This window comes from Pogoniulus pusillus, chromosome 23, assembly GCF_015220805.1.
Source record: "Pogoniulus pusillus isolate bPogPus1 chromosome 23, bPogPus1.pri, whole genome shotgun sequence".
Taxonomy (NCBI): domain Eukaryota; kingdom Metazoa; phylum Chordata; class Aves; order Piciformes; family Lybiidae; genus Pogoniulus; species Pogoniulus pusillus.
The window spans coordinates 4,691,530-4,714,837 of record NC_087286.1 but is presented as its reverse complement, the minus strand read 5'-3'; the positions used below and the strand labels follow the sequence as shown (position 1 = coordinate 4,714,837).

The 23,308-nt window shown below is 43.6% G+C and overlaps 1 protein-coding gene across 1 annotated transcript in view; it reads right to left on the bottom strand.

Moving 5' to 3' along the window:
• NKTR (natural killer cell triggering receptor) overlaps positions 1–21,449 on the bottom strand; it is a 48,668-nt gene extending 27,219 nt beyond the window's left edge. Inside the window, 6 exon segments of the mRNA XM_064162383.1 lie at positions 3,096–3,183; positions 4,905–4,949; positions 5,843–5,950; positions 10,140–10,214; positions 20,997–21,081; positions 21,429–21,449. Coding sequence (XP_064018453.1) covers positions 3,096–3,183; positions 4,905–4,949; positions 5,843–5,950; positions 10,140–10,214; positions 20,997–21,081; positions 21,429–21,446 — 419 coding nt within the window. The 5' untranslated portion in view covers positions 21,447–21,449.
• Positions 21,450–23,308: the final 1,859 nt, after the last annotated feature.

Sequence of the window (23,308 nt, the reverse complement as noted above, 5' to 3'; positions counted from 1 at the left end):
CAACCTGATTTGCAATGGTTCCAGAGATCGGGCTTCTACCACCTTTGTGGGCAACCTGGATCTGTCTTTCATCATCCTCAGTATAAAAAACCCTCTTCCTTATATCTTGTCTAAATTTCTTTTACTTTGAAGCCATCACCCCTGCTCCTGTCACAAGAGCCCCCCCTTAAAATATCTGTCTTATCCCACAGAAATGCTGCAAGGTCTCCCAAGGTTTCACCATCCATCCTTGCTTATTCATAAGCTGAGCTATCAAACATGAACCTGACCTTACACCTGACACACATCTCATACATTTACAAGCAGGCCCAGTAAATATTCATTCCTGGGATCAGCAGCAGTACTGGAGACCAGAGGTGTGATTCAGCTTAAGTACAGACACTTGGACTGCAGTAAAGGCATCCACCAGTGATGCTGGATCTCAGCTGCTGGTCAGGTTTAGGGAGAACACTCAATTGCCAACTTACAGGCACCTTGTGTTGCTCTGCTGTATCCTGCTTGGCTTTGAGCTGCTGCTCCAGGACAGCAGGGTGTCTTGCAGGTGCTACATCACATTTCCACTCCCTGTCCTGGAGTTCCCAAAGGTGCCTCAAACACCATTTGGTGTCTGCATGCAGTACAATGAAAAGACTCCAGGTCAGGACAGTCACAGAAGCCTAGAGCATCAAAGCGTGGTTTGAAGACTTGACAGTTGCCCACCCAAACCTCACTGCTTATAGTGAGAGTTTACTTCTGGGCATGATTCAGCTTCCAGTGAAGGCATTGGAAGATATCCAAAGGATCTCCATGGGGCAGGACAGGTAAGACACAAGACCCTCAGAACTTCCTCATCCTTCCCTCCCAGCAGCTGAAGGCCAGGTAGGATACTCCAGGACTCTAAAAATAGCTTTAGATTCCTGCAGGAGAATCTAGCTTACATGGAGATGATTATGTTTAGCTGTTTCACTCTACCTGAATTCCCAGACTGGCATTCTCTCATTACAGTCATATGAAAACACTGTGAAGAAATCTGCCTCTTTCAGAATACTGTGCTTGATGAAACTGCTCTTAAATACTGCTCATTTTGTTGTTCCATATAAATGGTAATTTAGCATCCAACACAACCTTAGGTTGTTTTGGTGCATGGGGAGCATTTGTAGCCCTTAAATCTAATCAAACAAGTAAGCTGACTCTACTGAGCATAAAGAAAAACAGACAACTTCCAAATCAAATGCAGGAGAGAAAAGAAACTTTAGAGCCCTCAAATGACAGCTTCTTGACTGATGTGACATCATTAAGTTTTCATGTATACTGTTCAGATAAGCTTAAAAATGGAAAATCATAGCAAGGGGACCAAAAGGTGAGTAGTCATGAAGTAAATGGTGAACTAATAGCCTTCAGAGAGCTTATTAAACCCAAGGGTCTTTAATATAGATTGTTTTCCATATTAAATGTGTATACAAATCCAGACTTACTGCAAGGAAGCACAACACCTAAAATTTGGTTTGAAGGTAAGAGGGGAAAAAAAGCTTTTAAAATTCGCAATTTCCCACAGTAGTAACTTATAGAATCAACCAGGTTGGAAGAGACCTCCAAGCTCATCCAGTCCAACCTAGCACCCAGCCCTAGCCAGTCAACCAGACCATGGCACTAAGTGCCTCAGCCAGGCTTTGCTTCAACATCTCCAGGGATGGCGACGCCACCACCTCCCTGGGCAGCCCATTATCCTTCTAGATTCTTACTCATTTTCCATTTTTAGAGCATTCTTTAGGAAGAGACCTAAAAATGTCTCTTATCTGAACTTCACCATATCATACTGAAGCTCTTTTTCAGGCAAAGAAATAAATAAAAAGAAAGATTCTTGAGGACAATTTACTCCTTTACTGAAGACAGTGAAGCGCCATTCATTCTTATCCCCCAAGAAAGATGGCAAAGAAAAATAGTAAGGTGTTTTTCTTTTCTGGTCAAATAACTACACTAAAATTTACTTCTGAAAACAGCAGGATTTTTTAACAAAAGTTCTTAGCACAACCCCCAAGTTATAATCCAGATAGAAAATAAAAATGTTAAATAGTTACAGAAGGTAGTTTTAAAAAGGGAGTTAAACAGGAGGAATGATCACAGGAAAATTAGTAAAAGAATGCTAATTAGCTGAAATATGCTAATAGTGAACACTTAGAATCCAACTATTTTAACCAGAAGCCCCTGCACATAACAGATCAGAATATTTATTGATGATAGAGAATTATTTTTCTGAAGTTTAATAGAATATTATTATGAACTTGATAATTTTTAAAGCTAATGAAGCAAAAAATTGATTATCAGAATTCTACATAGTGTTGCTACCAAAGGGGTTGGCATATGCACAAGTAAACAGAACTATGCAGCAATATAGAAGAAAAAAAAAAGTGTTTCAAGAACAAAACCTTCAAAACAAAATAGAATTAAGCAAAATTAAACACCCTCTCTCCCAAAGAAACCCAAACAAAAAAACCCACCCCAACAAAACCCATAAAACCCCAAACAAAAAAAAACAAACTCCTAAAAACAAGCCTCAACTCATTCTCCCCACGAAAAACAAACAAAAAACCCCAACAAAACTAGAAAGCTCCCCCCTCAGAAATATCATATTTTCAAGAGCACATGCAAAACCACATAAACCACCTCTAGAGCTCATTCCCTTTTGCATACAATGTTTAACGCTCTCATTTGCAGATGATCTGTTCAGATTTAGCTGCTGCACACACAAAGCCAAAGAATCTATTATCCTGGACACTAAGAGCTTATTGCATAAACCTTGTTTTTCTTTTTAGGGTAAAAAGCAGTGAATAAGGAACATTCATGTAATGCCAGCTTTTAATCCAAACGAATGCAACTTGTGCTAACTAAGGTCTTCTGTTGTAGCTTCTGCTGCAGGTACCCACTCAACCCTAGTTAAAATAAGGCAGAGATCACAGTTGTAGGCAATTTAGCAACACCCACCTAGAACATGGTTGTAGGCAATTTAGCAACACCCATCTAGAACATGCTTGGAGGTAATTTAGCAATACCATCTTTCTCATGAACAGCGCTTCTCTGTTTAAGAAAAGCTCAACTGTCGCATTACTTCTACTCACATGAAAAATTGGGAACCATTGGTATGTTTCCCTCGGTTTGCCATTGACAAAAGGAACGCTCTGTCATGTTTGAGAATAAAGTTTTCATCTGTTTGAAGAAAAAATATGTTTGTCAGATTCTTCCCCGGCGAGGAACACAAGGCTAATTGTCTTAACTTATGGGTGCTACGAGGAGAAACGCTGCGGCTGCTGAAGAAACATGAACAGGTTGGAAAACTCAAAAATCACATTGAGACAAGCCCCTCAAAAGTTACAGCAGATGCAGTTATGAGACAGAAACCATTCTTTCTCAGAGAAAAAGTATCAGATACAAGGCAAATATTGCTAATGAAGTCATTAGTGCCTTCACTAAACATTAGACTCATAGACCTGGATTTAAATGCAGCATTTTCTGAGCAAGAAGACTGGCAGATTTACTGACATCCTAAAGCAAGACTTAAACACACATGGTCCTGTTATTTACACAGCATGGAGCTCGGGTAGAAAGATCTAAGGACAAAGGCATTTCCCCAGTAGGGCATGTTCAGCCACCTCTCCATTCAAAACTGGAAGTCTCAAAGCACACAAGGGGAAATAAACTTAGACACCTGACTGCGAAACCAATGCACATGTTCTTCCTGCAAGCCAAGTATCAAGTTAATTAAGAGTCAACTAAACATGCACTTTGGGTTCCAGTGAATTACAGAGGACTTCTGGTCGTACAGCATAACTTAAAACTAGGTCTGAAATTGATTTTCCAAACAAAACCCAGTCATTTTTTTTAGGTTACATATCAAACCACAAAGCTGCACGTTTAGCACTCAGCACCTTCAGAAGCAACCCCCAGTTACATCTTAGCAAACGGATCTATTTGAGACTTTCTTTTGACTAAAGGCTGTAATTCTTCAACACCAAACTAGGTCTCCCTTGAAGAGAAACTTAATGGCATGCACTTAAACAGGCAGAACAAACCAGACAGAACCAGGGGCTGTTACATAAATACGTATTGTGCCTTTATTAACATTTCAATACCACAGCAACTACCGGTTTTCTTGCAAGAAACAATTGTATGTCTTTGAAGGAATGCTTTATAAACTCACCATTTTCCTTCCAACAACAGATTTTTCCAAAGAAGTAAACGTACATTTATTTATTTACAAGTTCTTTGCAAGCAAAATAATTTGTGTAGCATGTAAACAAGGCCAAGCACTTTTAGAAAGGAACACTAGGCATACAAACCTTGAATAGGGAAGGGGAGGAAAAGGGACATCAACAAAAGAAGAAATAACTGTTTAGAGCTGGGAATTATACCAGAATTCTTTCTCAGAATAAGTCATTAACCCTCAGAAAGGTTAGACACAGAACTCTTCGTTTCTCCAAGCAACACAGATACCCATCTACAAAGGGATGTATCAGTTGTCTATGTATTTACTAGGGAGGGTACAAGGGAACAGAGTTTGAATTTGTGTTACTGAGCTTTTGTCTCTTACCTTTTCATTTTGCAAAAGACCACATTCTCTATAAACAAAAGAATATGTTGACAGTTTTAGGCAGGAAGATAGGAGTTTATTCATGAATAAAGTTGCCTAACCTCCATGCTGAAAGTCATGTTTAACCAATAATGTTAGCCTTAATTAATTGTCAGTTAAAGTTAAATATTACCCAAAAAATGATCTGAAAGTCATGCATATAAAAAGGATTCTCATGCAACATTAGTATCATGCAAAAGGTGATCTATAAGTAGACCTGTTTTCATTAAGTAGCTTGGGAATCAAGACTTGTTTATCTCAGAGCTGAACAAAGAATCTGCAAAGACATATTTCCTCTTACCTTTAAAATAGCCACCATAAATAGATTCACCTCCTTTTCCATTACCTAGGCATTAAAAAGCATCAATTAAATCTCTTCATGTATGAAAACAGCTGTATTAACATTCCACCAGTTCATAACAAACCAGGATACTCTGGCCACCATGTTGAGAGCATAAGCTCCTTAATTAAAAGTCACAGCCATTCTTTATCCTCTTGACACTCCAAATATTGAGAATGAAGATTGCCTTAGTGCCTCTGAATGCTGGTGAGCCTGAGGTAGGGCTCCAAAGGCTAATCCTCACTGGTATTTGCTAAAGCAGCAGCAGACAGAAAAATAACAGCAGCAAACAAGATAAAAACCCAGGTGAGGCAAGGGAGTAGCTAAGGGTCTAAAGACATCTTCACTTCCACTTGACTCTCAAAACATATACCCTCACCTGTCCATTTTATCAGGCACAAGATTACAGCAGACAGGGAATAAGACACACATTTTGGTAAGGACAAGCATTGCAGGGAAGGACAACAGGGTTAAACATTAGGTTGTAGAGATGCTGGAGGAAAGGGAAACTCCTGGAAAACCTCCTTAACCATTACATACTTCTAACCTGTTTATTAAACTTAGTCAAACAATTATGTCCCCATATCAATAATGTTACTAGTGGACACAAACCAAACACCAGTTAGAAGGTTACAGTTTAGGTTTGGATTGTTTTAATAAGGTAATCCTCCAGCAAGAGTTGTTTTTTAATTCTTTAAACACATACATCTAAACAAGTATTAGTTCAGTTTAAACATTGTAGACTTGCAAGAAATGAACAAAAAAAAATGGTTGCCCCATGTTCCACAGCAACTTAAGCATTTTTATGGCACTGTGATACTTCCATGGCATTTTCCAAAGTTCCATTAGAACAACAGAAGTTCCATTTGGAGCATTTTGGTTTTAAAAGTGTGCTTTACCTTCGCTGAAGTCCCCACCCTGAATCATGAAGTTTTTAACCACACGGTGGAATGTGGTGCCTTTGTAACAGAGCTTCTTTCCAGTTGTTTTGCCAATTCCTTTTTCACCTGCAAGAAGGTCACACAAAAAGAAGGTACAGGCTGTCACTGAGCAAATTTTATCTCCTCAGTGCTCAGGGATGCAAGAGAGCCATCAGGATAGCACAACTACAAGACAATGCACTCCTACGTGTTGTCTTTTCACTGCCGTAATAGCAGAAAGGATTCCTTTACAAGGTGACTGTGAAGTGGAAATAAGGTTTCCTCTTCTTAAAACCAAAATCCTTTCCACCCTCCCAAGGAGTGCATTTACTAGAAACCACTGAGGACAAGTTGACAATAATGATAACTTAACCATTTCCTATGGTTTTAGCTACACTGCCTTGTTACCTGAAACTTAAAGAACTTCAAACCACTTACACATCTGGATGCATCAGCTGAATGCCCAGGATGACAATGTGAATTCAGGACAGGCTTTATCTGAGCATCAATGCAATCCATTCTTGGCAAAGTGAGATTGAGGTACTCCAAGCATGTGTCATGTCTTTACCAATCCACCCACAGAGCCAGGCCACTGTTAATGCCTGGCACCCACCCTTTCATGCACTACCAACACCCTGACGACCAGCCCAGTTGGAGGCATTTTGAATTAGGTGTCCCAAAGTGGTCTGTGTTTGAGATTATGAGAAGGGAAGTTCCTGACAAAGCACCAAGGAGCAGATGTGCTTGTGATTTTTCAGCAGGTGGACCTAATGAGGGGCCTGCAAACACCAATCTGCAAGTCCAGATGTTTGAATTTAAACACAAGTTGCCTCTTGCTCTGAGGGGAGACAACCTTCTTTCACAGCAGCCAGGTCTATTTCTGACAACAATGTCAGGCTGCAGGAAGGCAGCCAGAATGACCCTGTCCTCCTCCATCTGTTTCCAACAAAAACAATCTTGGCTTCTCTCACAGAGGTTATGGAGGGAGCCAGGCATCATTATGGGCACTGCATTTCAAACACTGGTCCCTAGTCCTTCTCTTGGGGCATCTCACCTGGCCTCAAGACAAGTGAAACCACTTCTCACAACACCACAATGGAAGTGCCCAGCCCAAATCAAGCTGCTAGGAGGCCCATAACAGTGTGAGGACACATGGTACTATAGCAGCCTTTATCAGCTGAATGCAGGTGGGTACTCACAAACCTCTAAGGGAAAAGAACATGGATTGGCCTAGCATGCAGAATGCATGAAGTTATGCAGTGCAGATGTGCGCAAATGCTCACAGTCTGCTGCTAAGATATTCCATTGTGTAGACTATGTGGTCCAGAATGGGATAGCATCTCCTCTCCATTACACAGCTATATGCCTCCTTAGAGAAGCACAATCCTTGCCATGTGGTGCTGGAATGTGCCTAAAAGAAGAGTAATAAACTGGTCTAGAGCACAAGTCTTGTGAGGAGTGGCTAAGGAAAATGGGGCTGTTCAGCCTGGAGAAGAAGAGGCTGAGAGGAGACCTTCTGCTTCTCTTTAACTCCCTGAAAGGAGGTTGGAGCTAGGTAGGGTTGGTCTCTTCTCCCAAGTGATGTAGCTTAATTCTCTTAAACATTATATTCACCAAAAGAAGTTAAGTTACTTCAGGTTCTTGTTTAAGATTTTCTTCCCCCAGAAAAAAAATAATTATCATGTGCTTACTAGCAAACTTTCAAACATATCTGTTAAATCAGGGTGGTCTGGGCTGTTGTTGGTTATATGTGTGCATATATATATATTACCTTTTGCATTTAGCCTACTTCTGTAAATAATTTCATTTAACCTCCAAATTCTGTGCAATTATTGTTATTTACTCTTTCTGGGGGTAAATCTCAAATCCTGTGTGGTGCAAAACCACCACAATAAGTGACAAAAGAAAACCAGAGAGCAGAGTAAAAAAAGGGGGCATCACCACACAGACCTCAAAAAAAAAAGATGTATCTAATGTTCCTTCCACAAGTTCATATAATCTCTGTGAAGATTTAGAAGAGCTTTATCTAGAAGACATCACGTTCTGGGATTTGAGCTCTGACAAGATGAACTTTAAGAAGTTAATGAGTAAGGACATCAAATTTGTTTTACATAATCAGTTCACCAAGAGCAGTTCACTAAGGCCAGATGTTAAAATGCTGCCTGGAAAATTCTGCTGGAGCATTGTAATGAATTGGAAAAAAAATATTTCATATACAAGGCAGAGGCTCCACTGGAGCAGTTAATTCAAGGTATATTGCAAGTCACTGAGCATTCAGATATGAGACCTGCAGATGACCAAGAGACACAGAGTTTAACCAAGTAACACACTCACTCCTAAAATAATTTCATCAAGATTAATCTGCAACTCACAGCTAAAAACTCTTTAAGGAGCAGCTCAGATAAAAAACACAGCTAAAAAACTCTTTGAGGAGCAGCTCAGACAAAAACCACCACTAAACTCTTACCACCACACTTCCAATCATTAGAAACCAGTTTTTAAAAGTCCTTGAAAAAATAGATTGGAGCTTTTCTATATTACACCCAGAGATGCTTTTGCCAGTGCTGCCCCTTTGATTTCACACCTCAATGCTCCTCTCTTTTACCAAACATGCCCAGGATTTCTAATGGAACATCAGATTCCCCTTTAGTCCTTCATTTAGCTAAAAATGAGGAGGTTTTATCCAATTCACCTAAGATTTTATAGATGCTCCTCTCCTCTGACCTCTGTGTGGCAATTCTATACACCTGAAATGCGCTCAAATATTTTATATACAATCAACATAGAATCATAGAATCAACCAGGTTAGAAGAGACCTCCAAGATCATCCAGTCCAACCTAGCACCCAGCCCTAGCCAGTCAACCAGACCATGGCACTAAGTGCCTCAGCCAGGCTTTGTTTCAACGCCTCCAGGGACAGCAACTCCATCATCTCCCTGGGCAGCCCATTCCAATACCAATCACTCTCTCTGACAACAACTTCCTCCTAACATCCAGTCTAGACCTCCCCTGGCACAACTTGAGACTGTGTCCCCTTCTTCTGTTGCTGCTTGCCTGGTAGAAGAGACTAACCCCACCTAGCTACAACCTCCCTTCAGGTAGTCGTAGACAGCAATGAGGTCTTCCCTGAGCCTCCTCTTCTCTAGGCTAAACAACCCCAGCTCCCTCAGTCTCTCCTCATAGGGTTTGTGTTCCAGGCCCCTCACCAGCTTTGTTGCCCTTCTCTGGACACCTTCCAGCACCTGAACATCTCTCTTGAATTGAGAGGCCCAGAACTGGACACAGCACTCGAGGTGTGGCCTGAGCAGTGTTGAGCACAGGGGCAGAATAATCTCCCTTGTCCTGCTGGCCACACTGTTCCTGATACAGGCCAGGATGCCACTGGCTCTCTTGGCCACCTGGGCACACTGCTGCCTCAGCTTCAGCCTACTATCTACCAGCACCCCCACATCCCTTTCTGCCTGGATGCTCTCCAGCAACTCTCTCCCCAGCCTGTAGCAGTGCTTGGGATTGTTGTGGTCAAGTGTAGAAGCCTGCACTTGGCCTTGTAAAACCTCATCTCATTGGCCTCAGCCCACCCATCCAGCCTGTCTAGGTCCCCCTGCAGGGCTCTCCTACCTTCCAACAGATCAACACTTGCTCCTAGCTTGGTATCATCTGCAAACTTACTGATGCTGGACCTAATCCCTTGGTCCAGAACCCCACTCATGATGGGGATTGGGGCTTGTCATTGTTCCCCGTGAACAAGCAGCCACCTGAGATTGAGCAGTAACATTTTAGGTAAGAAAAAAAATTTACATTCCAAGTTTGATTTGGGACACTGCATAAAATGTCAACATTATATTGTGCATGGACATTAATGCTTAAATGTCTCTCCTGATAAACCCTAAAGAATTGCTTGTGTTCATCACATGTCTGCAACTTGAGCCATCAGTAATTCCACCAGTCTCACCCTTGTCAATCATTTCTACCTATGGAGCTCCACAGCAGTGACAAAAAGAAATGAAAATAGATGTTTTTCTTCCATAAATTCAGAGCTCTGCATTCTGTAATTATGTATTAATCTCTACAGCTCTAACTCAGTCCCAGTTAGAGAATATCACTCCATTTCCTGCTATGCATTATTCAAACCTTCCTCAGTGCTCAGAAATCTCAGCTTTGTTTTCAGCACAAAAAGAAAGAAAACAGCATTGTTATTCTGCTGTGGTTTATACTTACATAAATAATAATTGTAAGAAACATTAAAAAGAATCTTAAATGTGAGCAGGTTACTTACCTGAGCACAAGCAAAGGAAGTTTTTACAAGTCTTTGGACATATATCAGAGAAGAGTTGAAACATAATTCTACCAACTAGAAGATAAAAAAGAAACAAAACACTAATTAAAAATTTTATATCTCTTTATTCAATGATCTTAAATGATCATTCCATGACTTTAATGATATCTTCCAACTTCAAGTGTTCTACCATATAAAGAAAACTACATATAAAGAAATCAACATGTTTTGAAAATATAATTTCCTGAGAAAATTTTACCAAGCAGAGCAGAAAAAATAAATCTCCAATATGCAGATGTTTTAAAAAGTGGCAAGAGAGAACAATACTTGAATGGTGAACACAAAGAAGTTAAGACTAAGCAATAATGCTACATCTAATGTATTAAAAACCCTACTGATTCCATTTTGATTTGAACCTGGAAAGCTAAAAGGATTTACTTTACCTTACCAATGCATTTCTGTTTTGAAAAAGATTTGCCATAAATACAGGTCCTCAGGGAGTTGGAGTAATCCTCTCCTCTGGGTACTATATACAAAAGCATTCATTACACAATTACATTTCCACAGTTTTGCCTTGGATCATCACCTGAAAATACCAACTGAACTAGTCCTGATAGTGTGTAAAGAATCACAGAATTAACCAGGTTGGAAGAGACCTCCAAGCTCATCCAGTCCAACCTAGCACACAGCTCTATCCAGTCAACCAGATCATGGCACTAAGTGTCTCAGCCAGGCTTTGCTTGAACACCTCCAGGGACGGTGATTCCACCACCTCCCTGGGCAGCCCATTCCAATGCCAATCACTCTCTCTGCCAACAACTTCCTCCTAACATCCAGCCTAGACCTCCCCTACCACAACTTGAGACTCTGTCCCGTTCTTCTGTTGCTGCTTGCCTGGCAGCAGAGCCCAACCCCACCTGGCTACAGCCTCCCTGCAGGGAGTTGTAGACAGCAAGGAGGTCACACCTGAGCATCATCTTCTTCAGAATTCTGGACAGACAGGCACTCTTGGCCTGAAATCCTTCAGATAAAATAAAACAAAATAATCAAATGTGAAAGACGAAAATCCAATGGCAAAACAATACCAGCAAATTCAGGACTGAAGCTCCACTTGCCAGATACCCCAAAGCAAACACTACTTTCTCCCCATGCAGAGTGAACAGAGCAATTCTCACTCTGAGTACAGCTACTTCCACGGTTCCAAGAAAATACCTTAGAATATACCTTAGAAAACTGAAAACACTGATGGAAAGTGGTTCAATATAGGAAAAGAAACAAATCTAGTTACAGAAAAATTCTAGAAGTGATTCACATGCTCTGCTTGACTTTCCAAGAGGATGGGATAACCCACAACGTTAGGGGTTGGAGGCGACCTCCAGAAGTCAAGTCCAACATCGCTGTCAATGCAGGACCACCTCGGACAGATCACACAGGAACAAATCCAGACAGGTTTTGAAGTGTTCAGAGAAGGAGAGTTCACAATCTCTCTGGGCAGCCTGTTCCAGTGCTCTGCCATGCTCATCATAAAGAAGTTTCTCCTCACACTGAGGTGGAACCTGTTCAATACTATTATTGATGATCTGGACCAGAGGATTGACTTCATCATCAGTAAATTTGCAGATGACACCAAGCTAGGAACACGTACGGATCTGTTGAAGGATAGGAGAGTCCTGCAGAGGGAGCTTGCCAGGCCGGATGGGTGGGCAGAGGCCAATGGGATGAGATTTAACAAGGCTAAGTGCAGGGTTCTACACTTTGGCCACAACAACCCCAAGCAGTGCTACAGGCTGGGGCCAGAGTGGCTGAGAGCAGCCTGGCAGAGAGGGACCTGGGGATGCTGGGAGAGTAGCTGAAGATGAGGCAGCAGTGTGCCCAGGAGAGCCAGTGGCATCGTGGCCTGGCTCAGGAACAGTGTCCAGTAGGACAAGGGAGGTTATTTTGCCCCTGTGCTCAGCACTGCTCAGTCCACCCCTTCAGTGCTGTGTCCAGTTCTGGGTACCTCAATTCAACAGAGATGTTGAGATACTTGAACGTATCAAGTGAAGGGCGACGAAGCTGCTGAGGGGCCTGGAGCACAGCCCTGTGAGGAGAGGCTGAGGGAGCTGGGGGTGTACAGCCTGCAGAAGAGGAGGCTCAGGGAAGACCTCATTGCTGTCTACAACTCTCTGAAGGGAGGCTGTAGCCAGCTGGGGTTGGGCTCTTCAGCCAGGCAAGCAGCAATAGAACAAGGGGACACAGTCTCAAGTTGTGCCAGGGGAGGTCTAGGCTGGATGTTAGGAGGAAGTTGTTGGCAGAGAGAGTGATTGGTATTGGAATGGGCTGCCCAGGGAGGTGGTGGAGTTGCTGTCCCTGGAGGTGTTGAAGCAAAGCCTGTATGGGGCAGTTAGTGCCATGGTCTGGTTGACTGGCTAGGGCTGGGTGCTAGGTTGGACTGGCTGAGCTTGGAGGTCTCTTCCCATCTGGCTGATTCTATGATTCTAACCTCCTGTGTTCCAGCTCACACCCTTTGTGTTTTGTGCTATCACTGGACTGAAAAGAGACTGGCCCCTTCTTCTTGACACCCACCCCTCAGATGTAAATAGATGTTAATAAGATGCCTTCTCAGTCTTGTCTTCTCAAAGAGTTCTCTCAGTCTTGAAAACAAAAAACAAAGCAAAACAACAAAAAAAACACTACCACAAATAATCTCCCAAACGTATCAAGCCCTTATAAAGAAATCCCAAGACATAATTAGCTACGAAAAAAGAAGGAAATGTTATCTTTGTGGAAATAACAGAGAAATAAGGCATAAAAGTCAGGGCTGGTCAGAATTCCACAGGGACCAGTAACCATCTGTCAATGAGCACTACCCTCTAGTGGTGCGAACTGGTAAGAGGCCAAATTAAACTTAAAAATTAAGTAACTACTCCACGAATTACTACTTTTTCCTTCCGTTAAAATAAAAGTTCAAATCTGATTTAGTCAACACTTTATCGCCAAGAAAAGTATGTTAAATGTTATGGCTTTGTCCCAAACACATAAAATTAGCAACTAGGTGAATTGATGGTGCAAAAAAAGGGAGAGGAAAAAAGTAACACAGAAACCACCTGAATTTTGTGCTCTTAGATAAAACTTCAAGATGCTTTCAAGTGGTGAACGGTCTGCATTTCATTAACAGCAAGTAAGAGTGTTCTCTGAGCATTTGGCATGACAGCAGGAATAGCTATAAAGAAAAGGGGTAGGGACAATCTCCAAAGGATGAAGAAATAGCAAATATTCCAAGACCTCACATCAAACAGTGTGAGCTGCAAGTATTGTGATGAAAAGGCAGCTTGTTTGGAAGAGAAGAAACCATTATAAGCTCTGTGGATTGAGGATTTGTACAGAGAACACAATAGAGAAGAGAGTTTTGTGACAGAGTTATCCATTTTCATTACAAGAGCAGCAATTCTGGAGAGCAGAAATCCATTCTCCTGCTTGCATGGTGACTGAGTGCTTTGGAAAGGCACCTAGAGGTTTCCTCTTGCACTCACTGTGTGAATAACACACAGTGTCCTTCATGAAAGAAGCTGTCACTATCCCCATTGCAGGAAAGGTGCAGCAACAAAGATGAGCTATTCATTTACCAAAGTGACAGCTGGCAGGCAGCTTACAGGTGTTAACTGTCCAGGGGTTCCAGAGGGATTTTTGCCCTCAGACACAAACTGCAGGAGCTTTCTGGTTCCAAGTCTCTGTTCCACAGACAAATTCCACCACACTCTTGAATAGAACCACAGCATGGTGGGGTTTGGAAGGGACCTCTGGAAATCATCCACTCCATGTCCCCATTAAAGTCAGGTCACCCACAGTACATTGCTCAGGATCACAACGCCCATAAGGATTTGGAATCTCCCCACAGAAGGAGACTCCACAAACTCTCTGGGTAACCTGGGCTAGGGCACCAGCACTCTCCTCAAGTTCAGGTGGAACTTTGTGTTCTAGTTTGTACTCATTATCCCTTGCCCTATCACTGGGCATCACTGAAAAGTCTGACCCTGTCCTCTTGCCCCCCATCCTTTAGCTCTTGCTGAGCATTGAGAATACCCCTCCTAGGTCTGCTCTTCTCCAGAACATACAGCCCCAGGCCTCTCAGCCTTTCCTCCTCACACAGATTCTCCAGTCCTCTCATCAGCTTTGTGGCCCCTGCTGGACACTCTCTAGAAGTTCTTTGTTCACCTTAAACTCCAGAGCCCAAAACTGGACAGTGTACTTCAGGTGTGGCCTCATTAGAGGGGGAAAAGAACCTCCCTCAACCTGCTGGCCACACTCTTCTTAATACACACCAGGTGCACCTTAAGAACCACACCCAACTTGCGTCTTCTGGAAGGTACCATGATTTCAATAGTGTATTTCACCAGTGCCTGCCAGCTTCATATGCCTTTCAACTCCTCCAAACACCCTACATTGAACGACCCAGTTTAAAAGCTAAGATCTCTCTTCCATGAAGTACTGCTCACCCTGTTATACCCAGCTATATAAAACACTGCCATGTGCTTACAAGACACAAACCACATACTGTGGACCCATCTGGTGGGTTACTGCCTGTATTTTATCTAAACTGCATGAATACCAGTATCACTGAAAGGTTGTGTTTTCCACTGACAAACAGGCTATTAAGGGTGCCAGAGAAAGACCAAACACATTTTCACACCCTGATCAGCCAAATAACAGCTGCTAATAATAAAAAATGAATTAATTCTATATTAAAAGTATGCTTAGAACCTACAACTCTCTCACTTTTTCCCTCAAAAAAAAAAAAAGGGAGGAAATATCTAATTTTGAACTTGGAGCTGAGGTATATGCTGACTTAACACAGAGTAGAAGAAACACATTTGAGATGCTACTAATTTCCTCGGCTTCCGAGACCTCTCCTCTGAAATGATTCACCTTCACATTACAAAGGAAACTTACAATACATGTCTTCAGCTTCATTTCCCTGCTACAAAGGTTGTCTGTTTAGGGAGCAGGCTTTCTGCTTGAATAGTAAATTAAAAACAAACAAACAATTGCTAAGAAGAATTATGCAAGCAGGTGAGTCTCCTCTGAAGACTTTCAAAACTTGCCTGTATGCGTTCCTATGTGGCCTGCTCTAGGTCATCCTGCTTTGGCAGGGAGATTGGACTCAATCTCTGAAAGGTCCCATCCAACTCCTAACATTCTGTGATTCTGCATGAAGTCTGCTCACAACCCCACCCAGATTCCTCAGGTGGCTTTAATCAAGCAATGAGTCTGCAGGGACACCTCACTTCTAGGCTAAAGCAAAAACCGCTGAGATTTTGAACAGTGAAATTCTAACCCAAGTTGAGATGGAAATACTTCAGTATTAGAAGGAAGTTATAAAACCTACTGAAATCTTCATTTTAATGCATCAGTTAGCAGGACACTTCTGTAATTTTAACTCCATGTTGTGATTCTTACCAGTTTATAGGTATGAAAATGTGTTCATCTGAAGCCAGTGGAGGTTTTACAGCACACAACAGCACTTTTTGTGCTGGAAAACACCACAGAAATAACCAACCACAATTCCATATTTGCTTATTACTGGTAAAAGAATGCTCTGATAAAGTATTCCTACCTGTTAGTAGGCTTTTAACTTATTTTTGTGATATTTTTTGATAGAAATTGAAGTGATGAAAGAAGTATTTATACTACTGGTAATTAGAGTAAGTGATGCACATATATAGTCTAAGATGTTTTGAAGTTTGCTTTCATAAAGTGCTATCTGTAGCTAATGAGCTACACCAATTATAGAAACAGGAGGCATAATGAGGGGAAAAAAAATCCCATTTCAGAACTCTATTTTCAAATTGAAAGATGAAAATACTTTTCCTTTTGTTTTGTTTTTGAACCTCTAATCTATTTTTCAGCTCAGGAAGAACTAGTCCTTGATTCAAATGAAGTGGTAAAAATTCTGTGTAGGACTTCATGATCTGTGAGGTCTCTTCCAACCTTGGTGATACTGTGATACTGTGTGATATCAATGCTATGTTGTAAAAAGGGCTCCTGCTAGCAAAGTTTATTAAAATGATTGTTGATTTCCAAGGTTTATTAAGTGATTTCACCCAATTTAACTGCTTAGCTTCACAGAAGCAACCTTGGAGTCAAACATTTATTGCTCGAAGATGTTTTCCATGTAAAACAAACTTTTTTGCTAGTTTATGTTACCTTTAGGCCACAAAAGTAACAATTCCGGATAGAATCATAGAATCAACCAGGTTGGAAGAGACCTCCAAGATCATCCAGTCCAACCTATCACCCTGCCCTATCCAATCAACTAGACCATGGCACTAAGTGCCTCATCCAGTCTTTTCTTGAACACCCCCAGGGACGGTGCCTCCACCACCTCCCTGGGCAGCCCATTCCAATGGGAAATCACTCTCTCTGTGAAGAACTTCTTCCTAATATCCAGCCTATACCTACCCTGGCACAACTTGAGACTGTGTCCCCTTGTTCTATTGCTGGTTGGCTGGGAGAAGAGGCAACCCCCCACCTGGCTACAATGCCCTTTCAGGTAGTTGTAGACAGTAATAAGATCACCCCTGAGCCTCCTCTTCTCCAGGCTAAACAGGCCCAGCTCCCTCAACCTCTCCTCATAGGATTTGTGCTCCAGGCCCCTCACCAGACTCCCAAAATAAATCCTCTTACTCAAAATTAAATATATTGGGTTTGTCTTTTCCCAGAGTCTTAGAGGAAAGCAGACGCTCATGGGGTAGTAGTGGCCCTGGTACGGTTAGATAACAGTTGGACTTGATGAGTGAATGGCTTTTCCAAACAGAGATTCTTTGTGTGAAACCAGGAGGGCACTGAAGCACTTTTCCCAGAGTTATCATCAGCAGGAAGATCCTGCTGAAAGAGAAAGTAGGGATTACAACCACTGAAACTTATCCACAACCCTTACAAACCAAGATCGGGACATCTGCCAGAGGCCCAAAAGCTTAGACAGCTTTGAACACAAGTTTAAATAGCAGCTCACTAAAATGAATACAATTAAAAGTTGGTCATTCATCTCTGAATGTGGGAATAGCAAGTCACAATAAATTTAAAAGGACTGCTTTGAAGTGGAACTACAGCTACAGTTGTCAGAGTAAGAAATGCCTCCTGTGGAAAAAGAAGAGATTTTATTTAAAACACCAGTTCAAGCAACAGAAGACTCACTTCCTTTGAGCACTATGAAGTCTTGAAACACATGACACTTTGTTAATGCTTCCCTACCCCATCTTACACTCTTTGCATGGAAACCCTCCACAAACTTCTTCCTACAGCTCTCTATTAAGTCCCATCTTCCACAAGTCTAGGGGTGTACAGCACAGGTCCTGTAAGGTGCAGCTGAGTGAGTTAGGGTTGAACAACCCCAGCCTGGAGAAAAGGAGGCTGAGGAGACATCTTCTGGGTCTCTACAACTGCCCAAAAGGTTTGTAGTCAGGCAGGGCTCTGTCTCTTCTCCCAGGTGCTAGGATAAGAAGAAAGAAGTTGTGCCAGAAGAGGTTTAGCCTGTGAATTATGGAAAAAAAAAAATCTTTCCCAAAAGAATTGTCAAGCCCTGGAACAGACTGCCAGGAAATTGGTGAAGTCACTGAAGAGATTTAACAAACAAGGAGATGTGTTGAATGCTGAGGAACATAGTTACTGGTAGACTTTACTGTGCTTACTTAACAGCTGATGCTCTTAAGGGTCTTTTCCAACCTAACCGTTTCCATGATCAAACAATTCCATGGTTAAACAATAAACAGGGGAAAAAGAAAAGGAAAAGTAGAGAAGGAAAATTATTATGTGACTAAGAATGAAACAAAGCACAAATGAGTAAACAGAACACACTTCACGATGCATAAAGCCAGTCATGAAGGTGGAGCAGAGATGTGTGGGGAAGAAAAAAAAACATCTTGGATGGCCACATGAACCGCTACAGCAACAGACTCTGTATGTGACATCCTGGTCAGACATCTGCTGCAATTTTCACTGTACCTGAAAGACTGAAACTCCACACAGATTTGGCAAGAGAGAGTAAAGACAGAATTGTTTCAATAAGCATCTGCTGCCATCCTCAAAATTATTGGAAGATTCTATGGAAGTGCACTGTAATGCATCCAAATCCATGCACAGACCCAAGAGAAAGGAAAGATGCTGCCTGTGCTGGTATCAAAATAAATGCTTATTCCTGGCTTATTCTCCATTTGCTCTTCAAAATTATGAACCACAATGTGCACACACTAAAAAAAAATGCTTAACAGGCGACTTATTAAAAGCAGCCTGAATTTAGACTTAAAAAGCACTGACACAAAGCCCCTACAAAGTCTGTCCCACTGCAAAAGGCACATCTGAGCAGGCACCAAGTTTTGTTGTGAGATTCTGCAGCTAAAATTAAAACGTGGACATAAAAGCTGCAATAAAGCTTCTGAAAGCACAACCAAAACTACAACATTCAAGCCTGTGTTTTCTAAAGGATGTAGTTAAGGGGCAAAACTAACCCAAACTATGCAGTGCCCTCCCCCTCACACAAGCATGCACCCCACCTTTTGCTGCTCCTGCTCATCTGGTCTGTGCACCACTCTCTGATTTGGTTTTAATTGCCACAGGTATCTTGGCAAGCACTGGGAATCAAAGTCTGTAAAGGGAAAGCTACGGTTTGGCAGCTGCGTGGGGAAACGTTTTTGGACTCCAAGCAACCTACACTGTTAAAAATGACACAGTTTTGTATTCTGCAGACAAAGAGAAGCCTCCAGTACTGCGAGAGGCATGTCTTCTTACTCTCTGCATTTTGCAGAGATGTTGGTTCAGCTTTTCAGTGCAGACAGCATGAGGGCAATGTCTCATTTCTTGGCTAGCAACAAAACGCAGGGTTGTTCTTTACCCTAGTTCTTCCTTCCTACATCTAATAAAAATGAACAAGCAGAGCAGCTTATTGTATTAAAGTCAAATAAGCAAAGTGTTCATTTGGAAATCTGCTGACAGTTTCAAAGTTAAAATTAACACCACACTAGTATCAGCAGGAGACTACATCTCTCAGAGTTAGTGCTTCGTGTCATCTGGAGGCACTGCTTTATCATTCACACTTGATTCAGCTTCTGAAGGTCGTTTTACAGCTAAAAGACCAACATCTAAGCTTTTTTAATGTACCCTCAAATCCCAAGACAAAGTTGCATAGTGAATTAATAAACAGAGAGCAGAATAAAGTGCTATAACCAGATTACAGCCAAGTCCTCACACCACTATCTTACCAATTGGCACATTTTCCTGATAAAATACAAGTCATTAGGCAGGTGCAATAAAACCAGCAGGGTCCTGAAGCTCATATATAGCTGCGAGATTCCTGTTACTTTAAAGAGCAAATACATACAGACAGCCACGAAATGAGCCAAAGCCCTGCTTCTACTCCTGATAACCAAAGCTCTGCACCACCAAGAACACTAACACTGCAATTCCTCCCTGACGCTGCTATCAGTCATCAGACCCAAGTAGATGTGAGGGAAAACAAGGTAATCCACTTTCACCGGTGACGGACAGCACAAGGCTGAGGAGGGGACAAGCAGGCAACAAGAGGCATTACAAATTGGAACAGCAAGATGCACATAAAGAAAGAGATGGAGAAAACAGCAGAGGGAGAGATTCTTCAGATGGAGCATCAAACAAAAACCCCTGACAAAGATTACAAGTGAATGAGATGAAGAATGAATTGTCAATCCCATCTGACTGCCAATCATAAACTGGAAACTTACACAGCCTAAAATAGCTTTAACAGTCCAATTCCATTGTAGATCAGAATTTAAAGCAACACAAAGTGCTAAAACTCCATTTACATTTTCCTCTTCAATGAAAGCACTCGGAAAAGAGACAGTTAATTAAAATAACCTGATCAGGAGTTCCAATTGCAACAGAATTATACATATGCCCTACCAGGTCACATGTTAGAACTGAATCTGTAGCAATTCTGGTGAAAACTAAAAGCAAGCCAAATGTGTTGCAGTTCTCTTTGAAAGGCACTGAAATCTAAAAAACGCAGAGACACAAACTCTTATTTCAGAAGCTTTCAGGGGAACACTGAAGCAGAAAATGAAAGTGAAAGCATAATGAAGCCATCACATTTATTCATTTGTCTAAAAGGCAAGGAGTAGAGACACAGAGCACCGAGTACACGTGAGACAGCTCTCAGGCACGGATAAACTCGCAGGAAAAAGATGGGTAACTAAACCTGCTCGACCATTTTTACCGAGTGGGGTTAAAGTGATGAGGGAATGGAGGAGCTATTCCAGGATTGAAATGCACGGTCTACCACTTACATGTGATTACACTTCCTACAGGGAAAACACGAGTTAAAGAGATGCATTTATCTTAATTACCACTTTTTAACCAGGCCATCTGGAGATATACTCTGTGCTTCCATGGTCAATTCTTCACTTACATTCAGAAAGCTCATTTCGAGAAGGAGAAAAGATTTAGACCAGATGACCTCCTGGGATGCCTTTCCAGCTTTAATTACTGTAGGATCAAAAACAATTCTAGGAGGTCTCCAGCTCACTCACCACTTGCCCTAATTTCCCGTAGTTTATACAACTGTAAAGGTGTAATAAGTAACCAGACAGCACTTCTGACAGAGAAACGCTTATCCTCACAGGAGTGTCAGATTCACTGAACCTCTCCCTCTTCATCTGTGCAGTAAAAATCAACCGCAAGAGAGAACAGAAAGCATCCAGCACCCCAGTAAACACTCGAAGTTGCTAAAAACTAACTCAGAGATGACACATCAATGGCCTGAGCCATTTTAAAGCGAATACACGGTTAAAACCTCTCTAAAACACACCACCGGAGAGGAATGCCTGTGCTCGAGGCACAGCCTTAACTTACCTGGTTCGCGGTTGATTTCGATCTCGAAGAAGCATTGGGGCCGGTCCTGCACACCCATGGCCGCAGGCAGCCCCGTCCTCGCCACCTGGACACAAAGCAGAGGCACCCTGAGGAAGGAGCAGCAGCGACCGCCGGATCCCGCCCCTCTTCCCCCCCCTCCACACCCCACCCCCGAATCCTCCCCTCCCTTTCCCTCTTTTCCTTCCCTCCCTTCCCACCGAGGGGTAAGATTACACCGCGGCAGCAGTGCCAGAAACTCCAGGCAATACCAACATTCCCCCTTCCCCCCGGCAAATCCCGTGCGTGGGGGCCGGCGGTGGGGGTCCGCGAAGAGGCCAGCGGCAGAAATTCACCCAGAGAATTTGTTCCACTCACAGGCAGCCGATACAAGGAAGAGGAGGAGAAGGGAAAAGGAGGGGGAGGGGGGCGAACCTCGTCAGCGCTGCCCATTCCCTTCCCCCAGGAAGTGGGACAGCGGCCGCGGCCTTACCAAGCAGCGCCGGCGCTTTGTCCCCGTGCTGCTTCTCCCCTCAGCACCCCGCCGCTACTCCGCGCCGGCCCCGAGCGCCATTAGCCGCCCGCCTCAATGGCCCGTCCGACCGCCCCGCCCCGGCACGGCGTGGCGCGGCCCCGCCTCCGCCGCCGCGCCCGCCCCGCCGCGCTTTCCCGCCGCCCGCGCAGCGCTGTGAGGGGAAGCGGCGGCGGTGGGAGGCTCCGGGGGCTCTGCTGAGGGGGTGAGCCTTTGCCCGGCTGCCTGCTGTGGTGAAGGGGCTGGCACAGGGAGCGAGGTGCTTTGTGGAAAAAATAAAGAGGGGTCTGGCCGGGCCGGATCGATGGGATGAGGTTCAGCGGGGACGAGTGCCAGGTACTGCACTCGGGTCACAGCAGCTCCTTAAAAGCTCCAGTCTTAGGGGCAGAGCGGCTGGAAACTGCTCCGTGCAAAGGGATCTGGAGGTGTTGGTCTGCGGCTGGCTGAACATGAGCCGGGGTGTGCCCAGGTGGCCAAGGCCAACAGCATTCTGGCTTGGATCAGCAATAGTGTGGCAAACAGGAGTACGGCAGTGGCTGTCCCCCTACAACGGGCACTAGTGAGGCTAAACCTCAAATCCTGGGTTCAGTTTTAGGGCACTCACTACAGGATGGGCATTGAGCAGCTAGAGGTTGTCCACAGATAGAATCATAGAATCGAGCAGGTTGGAAAAGACCTCCAAGATCATCCAGGCAACCTAGCACCCAGCCCTGGCCAATCAACCAGACCATGGCACTAAGTGCCTCAGCCAGGCTTGGCTTGAACATCTCCAGGGACAGTGACTCCAGCACCTCCCTGGGCAGCCCATTCCAATGCCAATCACTCTCTCTACCAACAACTTCCTCCTAGCATCCAGCCTAGACCTCCCCTGGCACAACTTGAGACTGTGTCCCCTTCTTCTGTTGCTGGTTGCCTGGCAGAAGAGCCCAACCCATATGGCTACAGCCTCCCTTCAGGTAGCTGCAGACAGCAATGAGCTCTGCCCTGAGCCTCCTCTTCTGCAGGCTGCACCCCCCCAGCTCCCTCAGCCTCTCCTCACAGGGCTGTGCTCCAGGCCCCTCACCAGCTTTGTTGCCCTTCTCTCAACACCTTCCTACCTCAACATCTCTCTGCAATTGAGAAGCCCAGAACTGGACACAGCACTCAAGGTGTGGCCTAAGCAGTGCTGAGCACGGGGCAGAAGAACCTCCCTTGTCCTGCTGGCCACACTGCTCCTGACCCATCCCAGGATGCCATTGGCTCTGCTGCCCACCTGGGCACACTGCTGCCTCATCTTCAGGTGCTCTCTACCAGCACTCCCAGGTCCCTCTCTGCCTGGCTGCTCTCAGCCACTCTGTCCCCAGCCTGTAGCACTGCTTGGGGTTGTTGTGTCCAAAGTGCAGAACCCTGCACTTGGCCTTGTTAGATCTCATCCCATTGGCCTCTGCCCACCCATCTGGCCTGGCAAGGTCCCTCTGCAAGGCTCTCCTACCCTTCAGTAATTCCACACCTGCCCCTAGCTTGGTGTCATCTGCAAACTTACTGATGCTGGACTTAATCCCCTGCTCCAGATCATCAATAAAGATATTGAACAGGACCAGGCCCAGGATGGGCAGCAAAGCTGGTGAAGGATCTAGAGCATGGGTTTGAGGAGCATCTGAGAAAACTAGGGTTGTTAAACCTGGAGAGAATGAAGCTCAGGGGACACTTCTCTACAATTCCTTTGAAATGAGGTTGGAATCAGGTGGGGTCAGTTTCTTCACGCATGTACCAAGTGATAGGACAAGAGGAAACGGCTTCAAAT